The sequence below is a fragment of the Rutidosis leptorrhynchoides genome, chromosome 2 (assembly GCF_046630445.1).
Source record: "Rutidosis leptorrhynchoides isolate AG116_Rl617_1_P2 chromosome 2, CSIRO_AGI_Rlap_v1, whole genome shotgun sequence".
Lineage (NCBI taxonomy): Eukaryota > Viridiplantae > Streptophyta > Magnoliopsida > Asterales > Asteraceae > Rutidosis > Rutidosis leptorrhynchoides.
The window spans coordinates 364350640-364360929 of NC_092334.1; the positions used below are offsets into that span (position 1 = coordinate 364350640).

Sequence of the window (10290 nt, forward strand, 5' to 3'; positions counted from 1 at the left end):
ATACCTTCGGAGATAACATACCCTCCCTCCAAAACCCCACTTTTTTTGTTTGTCTGTAATAAGTTTTAACTTAACTTGATAATCGTAATTTTTTGCAAGAGAATTCTTCATCCGTTGATTTATTTCTTGATTACCCTCCCAATTCCTTGCATTCAATTCCAGGTAAACAATTTCTCATCGTCCCTCGTTACCTTTTTGGGTGAATTGCTGTGCTGATTTGTTTTTTTATTTTTACTTCTTAGATTTTAGTTTCTGACTAGAGTCTTGAACCTAAATTGGTACTTGCGCTCTTTACAATCATATGGAAAAGTGTAATTACGTTATTGATAAACTATTTCTATTTGTTTGACCTAACTAAATCATATGTCTGAATTGACTAAATTTGAGTTAAAATAATGTAATGTATATGATTGTATATTGTTTATCTTAGTTAATATGATCAATAATGGGATGCAAATAGCTTAATTGATATGATTTGATGGCATAATTGAGTGATCCATGAACTTATATTTGGGAATATTGTGCTTTTGGGGGACATGTATAATAGTGTACATGTGCGAGGATCTGAGAATTGCGACTCTTATTTTCAGTTATTATCTTTCGTTTTACCAAATCGACAAAGTATTGGAACATGAAGTTTAGTCAAATACAAAAAAAAAAAAAAAAAAAAAAAAAAAAAAAAAAAAAAAAAAAGGCTAGAACTTTAATGCATCAGAACTGATATTGTAATTATTGCAGTTGAGACGATAAGTTGGTGGCATTTCGACGTGCGGTTTCAAGTTGATCTTTGCTACTTGAAGAATTACATCAGGTTCTGAAAGTTTGGTAGGCTTACTTTTAACTCAATAATCAGTTTACATGTAGCAACCTTACATGCTTTTCCAAATACAGTGGTAGTTTATAGTCAGTTATTGCAAAGATCTATAGTGAATGTTGCAATAATGAGATTAAACTTACATCTAAACGCTGCTGTAACCTCGTGTGATTTTTCATTGACACTTTGAAGTTGTAACTTATAGGTTAGTCTATTGTGGGAACTTGTTTGTGTAAAGAAACCTACCTATTTGACTAGTTGAACAAAGAAGGAATTTGATTATATAATCTATTTCTTGTATGATCAGCATGTAAAAATACTATGGCACAACATACTTTAAAGTAACGTAAGGAAATTGCCTAAATAAGCATAGTCATCACAACATACTTTAAAGTTACGTAGTTATCAATTCCTAGATCATCACAAATAATCTTTTTTAATGAGTTTGTGATCACAAGATGTGTTCTTTTTGGTTATTGGCTTATCTAAAATTTGATTTAATTAACTGTTTAACTTATTGTTTGTAGTTACTATATCAAACTGTAACTTTAAACTGTAATAATTAACAAGTGACTCCCGATGTCTTTGGCTTCTGCGCTTGCCAATGGCAATGTGAGCAGTAATGTGGTTGTGCTACTCAACTATAGACGCGGAACTTGCTTTGCTACGTTTGATAGAATAATAATCTTTTGTGGTGTAGTAATATGTTTGCAGGTTAAAAAGTGTCAAAATTGGCCTAAATTGATTAAAAAACGTGTTTCAGGTTAGACAAAAATGATTTGTACATCATTACTTTATTTGCAAAACTATAAAATGACATGTGTCTTTGGTTTTGTGGGGTAGTAGGTCTAAGTTTCAAATTTAGAAGTGGACTTGAATTATGGTATTTTTCAAGAAAAAGCGAAGAGGTACCCTGATATATATATTTGTTGCGACGGAACCTTCTCCTTTACCATATATTAGTATAGATACACAACCCAAGCCATTATTCTTTTCTATTTGTTATTTTTTTTTTTCTTACTACCAAATCCAATGAGTTAAAAGATAAAGGAAAGGGGTGAATCTACTCTTAGAGATCATTAATTCCTAAAAATATGATTGTTCTCTTGTAGCATAGAAATTCTATAAAAGGAAAGAATCAGATAATTTTTTGTGATAGAACAAAATATCTTTCATTTCCCCCTCTATTAGATTTATTTTTAAGTTCAAAAGTGATATTGTTAGGAAGGTTGTTAGGTTCGCTTGAAGGTGTTTTGAAGCTCCAGTGTAGGCCTTTCAACCTATCTTTATGCCCTAGGAGAGAGAATTATGCTAAAACTCGAGTTGGTTCTTGAAAACTCAGCTTGTGTATGTGGTAAAATGTGGAGGTTAGGTAACTGGTTAAAGAGTGTTTTGGTCAAAGTTTGGTAATTTTTTGTTCGGCTTATCCACCCACTAACACTTGCATTATCCCTTTTTTTTATTTCATAAAATAAATTATATTATATATGACATGTAAGTATTGTTAAAAAGATTGTTTTTTTTTTTCTCCTTATGTGAATGCGGCTGTTTAGCAAGTCATAATGGTAATAAGATGTTTGTATGACTTTTAAACCATTTGACCATTTATCTTTTACCTATTTCTTTGGTTCCTCCTTGTATGTTAGTCATTGTCAGTAATATAACTTTAAAATCATACACATGTAATTAAATTTTCTCTGTTTGGCATGAACATTACCCAATATGTTTTCATATGTATTTATAGACCCAAAACTTGATTAACTGGCAAAATTTTCTTTTACATAAGAAAGGGCATATGTGCTTAGGATCTGGCTGTCCGAATTACCTTTTTTTTTCTCCATAAATTTAATATTGATGTAATGTAATGCCAGTATGCCACCACTTCCTTTTTAATTTGCAATAGTATAGGTCGAATCAGAGGCGGAACATAGTGTTAACACCACCCCAGTTCGATTTAGAAAACAAATGTACACTAAATTAGTTAGTGAACCTCCATTGTAGAATGAATAAAAATAAGAAATTAGTTCAGAAGTTTCAATTTGGAAATCAATTGCCTCACGATATGTTTAATGTGGCAAAATTGGTGAGTTGGGTAACTAGATAAAACGGCTAGTTCTTTGGTAATTCACGTCGGGCTGTGTTTGACTCATTAACAGTTTTTTTTTTTACTTCTAACGTAAATAGTCACTGCGTGGATTATGATTACCAACACCATGTTACGCCTATTATATATTATTACTATTATTATTATTATTATTATTGTTATGTTATTGTTAACTTACTAATATTAATATACACACAAGTAAAGAGGAGTTCCTTCATTTCTCTCTAAAAAATAGTTTTTGTTGGATCTATTTCAATAAAATTATTTCCAAGAATGTATTTTAAGAGGCTGCATGCTTACATAAATCACGTGGCTGAGTTTCTGACTTTTCCCCGTTTTACCTAAAAAATTTTATGTGTTTGACTCTTTAGAGATCAATAATAACTCAAATCAGCCCATCTGTAAGTGTAAGAGTTACTTTTTACCACCTCTATAATTAATGTCAAATACATGGATAAAGAGAAGGTAGAGGACAATTAATTCACTTACCTTCACTAAAACCATCAAGTCATCAAGTGTATTTTTATGACTGAACGATGACATATATAACATCTTCTCTTTTATTTTTACTATTTTTTATAACATATTTTGTTGCTTAAACAGGCCATTAGGATGGTCGAACGAATGGTCACCTCAGATCTCAGCAAGTACGGGCTGGGAAAAAGTCCAAACATCATCAACAACTCAAATAACCAACAAATATCATCATCACTTAACGACACAAAACTAAGTGATTCTAACAATGACAATGAACATCTTGACGAGGATTCTGCATTGCAAAAAGAAGATGATGTTACTCAAGCCAAAAGTCCTGCACGAATAAGCAATGTCAACCTTAATCTTGTTTACGCACGTAGAAAATCTGATGCGGAGTTGAATAACTCACGCACTAACTCAGATAAGAATCACATAACAACATCAGAATATCAACAAGCAGAACAAAAGTTAGACGATAAAAACAATAATCCCGAAAAAGCTAATGAATCGTCTGCGCATATTTCTGTGGTTAATTTGTCAATTGAAATGGAGAATTGGCATGCAAGGTTCGCTCAGTTGCAGAAGTATTTGAAGCAATGTGACACCTCTAATCAGGAGGTTTATCTTCAAAGTGAGTTTTGTTCTACAATATAGACTATTTAGGTTAAAAGCCGGTCAAAGTCATAGTTAGGTCAAAAATTTTATATTTATTAAAATCTGATTTTGTGCCATATATCTATTTTTGAAATATTTGTGTTTGATATATTTATGTGTAAAAGTCAACGTTGGTCAACGCCCGATGTTAATACGATTTTCCGTATAGCGGCTGTAAGGTACTAGTACAGAAGATTAGCTGCTCAGCGTATGGCGTATACTGTTGATTGTTGTTTGCCCTCGAGAAATAATCTCTGCAGACCCGGAACACAGATATAAGATCTGTGGGGTGGCCTCAATCAATCTGTGGATCAATCTGTAATGATCCGTCTAGCGCACTGCTGCTAAGCGGCTAATGTTGTTTTAGAGTGAGAAAGAACTGTGTGAGAGAGAAAGTGTATTTCTCTCTGACTGAAGTTCAGATCAGAATGATCTGAAATGTGGTGACCCAGGGGGTCTATTTATAGGCGTAGAATGTCCGAAATTCACGGGATACACGTGTCAATCACTGAATGGTTCTGTTACGTGAAGTATCCGGAATGTCGGTGGCGTGTGCTGACGTGGCTGCGTGCCGTTCACGCGCTGAATTAAAGGGCTTATGCATAGAAGCTGCCTGCAGGGCTTACGCTTGACGCTGGGCGGCCTGCTAAACGCTGGGCGGCAAATACTGAAAACTGCCAAATTTCATTATGTCTTGTGCTTTTTGATCGAATTTTTTGTATGAAACTGATGTTTTTATGTGTGTATCTCCTAGGATACACCATTACACTGTTTCATACAAAAAAATTCGATCAAAAAGCACAAGACATAATGAAATTTGGCAGTTTTCAGTATTTGCCGCCCAGCGTTTAGCAGGCCGCCCAGCGTCAAGCGTAAGCCCTGCAGGCAGCTTCTATGCATAAGCCCTTTAATTCAGCGCGTGAACGGCACGCAGCCACGTCAGCACACGCCACCGACATTCCGGATACTTCACGTAACAGAACCATTCAGTGATTGACACGTGTATCCCGTAAATTTCGGACATTCTACGCCTATAAATAGACCCCCTGGGTCACCACATTTCAGATCATTCTGATCTGAACTTCAGTCAGAGAGAAATACACTTTCTCTCTCACACAGTTCTTTCTCACTCTAAAACAACATTAGCCGCTTAACAACAGTGCGCTAGACGGATCATTACAGATTGATTGAGGCCACCCCACAGATCTTATATCTGTGTTCCGGGTCTGCAGAGATTATTTCTCGAGGGCAAACAACAATCAACAGTATACGCCATACGCTGAGCAGCTAATCTTCTGTACTAGTACCTTACAGCCGCTATACGGAAAATCGTACTAACATCCGACTTGTCCCCGTCTCAATTGACTCGTCCCTCCAAAGTCCAGACGACTCGTCCCCGACTCACGACTTTTAATACCTTGACTTATAGTAGTGTTCTATTGATTTTTAGATTTTTGATTTGCATGCTCGTTTGATATGTTAATATCCACTTGTTATTGTAGAGCTTCGAGCCTTTTCTCCTGATGAGTGTAGTAGACATGCTGTTGAGCTGGAGAAGCGTGCCATCAAGTTAACGTTTGATGAAGGTAAAACTATCACAAGTTCCCTTATTCTTTTGTTAATAGTATGTTAGATGGGATCATGCAAGTATACCTAAATACTGCTTGTCACTAATTGTGGAGTATAAAATGTTATATAAGTAATTCTTAGGGAAAGTATGAATCGTATGACTTGATGAATAATGTTTGTTGTGTGGGCCCTACATGTACGGTATATGAAGCCAATCTGTTACATATCAAATCATCAAATTGACTGTAGGAAAAATTTAGTTACATATAATAAGTGTGATTAGGCTGTAAATAAGTTGTATAAATTAAAAACCTGACTACAAACTATAGGAAAACAATTGTTACTATAGGCTATAGCACAGGTACTAGTATAAATATTCTATTACTCAAGAACAACACACAATATATTAATCAGTGTTTTATAAACAAGTTAATGAATGAATAAGTTATGACAGATTTCAATCTGACTCGTCTAGTTTGCCACTATAGTTACTTGCCAATATTTCATCCCATTAAGAATGCAGTCGAAGACTAATTGATCAAGAAATGTGTGTCTGCACAGCTACTTACGTCTTTCATATTTTGTTTATCGTGTGTCAGGGACTGAGATACAGAGGGTGAAGGATTTGAATATGTTTGGCGGAAACCATTATCTTCGACATTTGACTCCTGTATACAAATCAGGGAATCTGGTGTAAACGCGATTGTGTTTGATCTAAGATATCAACTCCTCATGTGATTATTTGGATTATAATTGTGTGATCAAACTGTTTGTCTAACTATCAGACTATTGTTTATTGAGACATGTTACCCTCTTAGAGTTTATGAATTGGGGTTTAGAAATTAGGGTTTAGGGTTTTGTTTTAGCGTTTAGATTGAGTTTTTAACACGAACGATTTAGAGTTTTGGGTTTACAGGGTCTTATGTAATTGAGCTGGTTCTGTATAAGCAGGGGTGGGGATGACGCTCGTATCCCGTAACTTGTCAGTAGAGTCATTCATCCCTATCTTGGTTGCATTCTTTATCCTGGAAAGCTAGTCTAGTCTCCGCCCCCTGTCTCTGGGCAGCCTTTGATCATCTCGGTGAGCCTTCCCCTTATACAAGCCTAAAGCCTTAGTAACGCGCATCCTCATTGCTCGCGTAAAAGCAAGCGTTGGCTCGAAGGCCGAATAAACTCAAAACTCTAAACCCTAAACTCTAAATCGGGCTAAACTTTAAGAAAGAAAAAAAATGTTTTTGAAAAAAAAAAAACTTTTTTTTGAAAAAAAAAAAAATAATTTTTTTTCAATCACATGTGATTGTCGCGCCACATGTCGCGCTCTAATTGGTTCCTTGGATTTCAAGCAAATTGTTAGATGTAAGGGATTACAACTCATATAAATTAGGGATAAATACAATCTATATCAAACAAATATATACTTCTTAATGTATCTCCGCTATCTGACTTGTTCTCTGAGTTGATAGTCATGACCATGATCTCCCAATGATACGTTAATACTATCTAATCATGCGCATGCTGCATGTTAGCACTAAAATTATACAATTTTGTTCTACCCTTTTTATAGTGTTATCTTCCTGATTTTTACACAAAGACGACCACTTCCTTTGTTTATTAGGAGAAAATGAGCAAAGGCTACTAACGGCTTGAAAGAGCAGGTACATTTATTTATAGAGAAAACAAGTCAAGATATAGAGGAAATTAAAGAGCTAGAAATCCCGAGAAAGTAAGCTGAGGCTTGTGGCATCTGATGTCAAGCTGGCGGCCTCACTAAAGTAAAAAAAAAAAAAAAAAAAAATCCAAAATAAAGTCAACACGGAGTAAAGTTCCCACGCAAACCCCTCAAAACGCCGGCCGAAAGACACATGACGGCGACCCCATCTAAATAAGGAAACTATTCGGGTCAAGTCGCCGGCCATAATACACAGGTCGTCGTCCGTTGTTAATGAAGTAACACACGTTTAAATATTTAAGGGAAAAAAATCTCAGACTTAGCTCAAGCCGCTAGCCGAGAAGTCAACACCACTGACAGAGCTTACCAACTGTTATACATAAGATACTTTCCATATTTCAAGAAGACCACGATTGCGGCCTCAACTCTGAAAGGACCCGTTCATATACATTATAAACGATTCACAATAGTTGATTTCATCGCGAGGTATTTGACCTCTAAATGGTACATTTTACAAACAATGCATTCGTTTTTAAAAGACAAACTTTCATTTCATCGAAAGCTAACAGGCATGCATACCATTTCATATTATATCAAACTATCAATGACCTAATAATAATCTTGTTGAACTCAACAACTCGAATGCAACGTCTTTTGAAATATGCCATGAATGACTCCAAGTAATATCCTTAAAATGAGCTAATGCACAGCGGAAGATTTCTTTAATACCTGAGAATAAACATGTTTTAAAGTGTCAACCAAAAGGTTGGTGAGTTCATTAGTTTATCATAAATAATCATTTCCAATAGTATAATAGACCACAAGATACTCATATTTAGAAAACAATCTGTGCAGGTCTACTCCTGCTGTAAAATCATTCATATGAAGAACACCGGAACTTTTCAAAACAACTCACCAACGGTAGCAAATGCGTGCGTGCAATGCAAAATCATCTCACCGTGGTAGTTAATACAATATAATTTTACAACGGGAGCTAATGCGTGCGTGCAATGCAAAATCATCTCTCCGAGGGTAGCTAAAACGGGAGCTAATGCGTAGTGCAATGACAAAATCATCTCACCGATGGTCGATAATACAATCTTATAGAAATCGAACCTCTGAATTCAAATAATTCTATCATAGAATGTAGTTTTGAATACTTGTGTCTATTTCGTCAATCATTTATAAAAGCAGTTCATGTATTCTCAATTCAAAATATATCTCAAAAGCATTTAGTAAAACAGTTATAAAAACAGCGCATGTATTCTCAGTCCCAAAAATGTAAAGAGTAAAAGGGAATCAAATGAAACTCACACATATAAATATTGTAAAACAGTTAATAAAGCATTTGCATGTATTCTCAGCCCAAAAATGTAATGAATAAAAAGGGAGTAAATGAACTCACAATCCAATATTTTTAGTAAAAATATTCATACGACGAAACTGAACAATGCATGGTTGACCTTGAATTCACTAACCTATATCATTTGTATATATATATTAAAACATATACTTGTAATTGAATAAATCTATATACTATTATTAGTGATGTAATTGTTATATTTAATAATTTATAAGTTTCCTTATTTATATATTTCCATTTTATACATCGCAATATTAATATAGTTAAGTTATGTATATTAAATATATATCTTTTATATGAAGATCATTTGTTTACGAAATTGTTAGTATTAGTTTTGGTAATACTAAAGTTAATAAAAATAATGATATTTTATAATAATATTGATAAAAGTGATACTAATAATAATATTATTAGAAATAATGATATTAACAAATATAATACTAAGTTGTGCTATGATAATAATAGTTATAAATTTTTTTTAGTAATTCCTATGAATCATAAATTAATTAAAATTTTAATTTAATGATTTTCCTGCTAATCTTAATATCCAAGATTTTTATTTTCATAATTGTAATAATATTATTAAAATCTTTATATTCCTAATCATGAAAATCATAATCTTCGTGCCAAATTTCTATGATAACGACTATAGTTTCTTATAAAATTAATTTGTATCTATAATCATAACTTTTACATGTATTCGTATAACTACAACTATTTTCTATAATCTTTATCCTATTATCTTTTATTATATATATTTATGTTATTAATATTTTTAATATCCTTGAAATCATAATAATAATACTAATAATAATACAATAATAATAATAATACTAACAATAACGATAATATTAGTAATGATGATATTAATAATTATAAACATATTGATAATACTAATATTTATAAAGTGATACAAATTCTAGTATTAATGATAATAATGATAATAATCCTAATCATGTTAATAATAATAATAGTTATACTAGTAATAACCATAATAATAATATTTTTAATTATTCTAATAAACATATTAATGGTATTAGTAATAATAACAATTAACAACAACAATAAATAATTTAATGATAATAATAATAATAATAATAATAATAATAACAATAACAATAATAATAATAATAATAATAATAATAATAATAATAATAATAATAATAATAATAATAATAATAATAATAATAATAATAATAATAATAATAATAATAATAATAATAATAATAATAAATAATAATAATAATAAAAATAATAATAATAATAATAATAATAATAATAATAATAATGAAGATTTTTGACATTAAAAACTACCTCATACGGCCTTCTAAAAAAATAGTTGCTGCCCGCAGGGCTCGAACCCGAGACCTCTCGTATACCTCAACACCCTCACAACCATTGAACCAATTCATTTTTCCTGAACTAAACCCAAATGATAAATTTATAACCTGTTTCTTTTTCTGTTTCTTCCACTTCTTCCCCAATAAAAATCAAACGAATCCATGAATTAACTTAAAAAAAATGTTTACTAATTAGTGTTAGGATAAAAAAAATAGATTCAAAAACATTTAACTAGTATTAAAATGAAATTGAAAAAGAAAAGAAAAAAAATATAAACAAAATGCTGCTGAGCAGCGACG

General features: G+C 32.4%; 1 protein-coding gene across 2 annotated transcripts; it reads left to right on the plus strand.

The window, feature by feature from the left end:
• On the plus strand, positions 1–6422 carry LOC139892021 (uncharacterized). 2 transcript variants are annotated; one of them, XM_071875051.1, is made up of 5 exons: positions 1–162; positions 739–825; positions 3522–4026; positions 5552–5635; positions 6218–6422. In XM_071875051.1, the coding sequence occupies exons 3-5, from the start codon at positions 3531–3533 to the stop codon at positions 6313–6315; spliced, it is 678 nt and encodes a 225-aa protein (XP_071731152.1). In that variant the 5' UTR covers positions 1–162; positions 739–825; positions 3522–3530; the 3' UTR covers positions 6316–6422. The 2 variants fall into 2 exon arrangements, with proteins under 2 accessions (XP_071731152.1, XP_071731153.1); XM_071875052.1 differs by having other exon boundaries at positions 739–811.
• The last annotated feature ends 3868 nt before the right edge of the window (positions 6423–10290 follow it).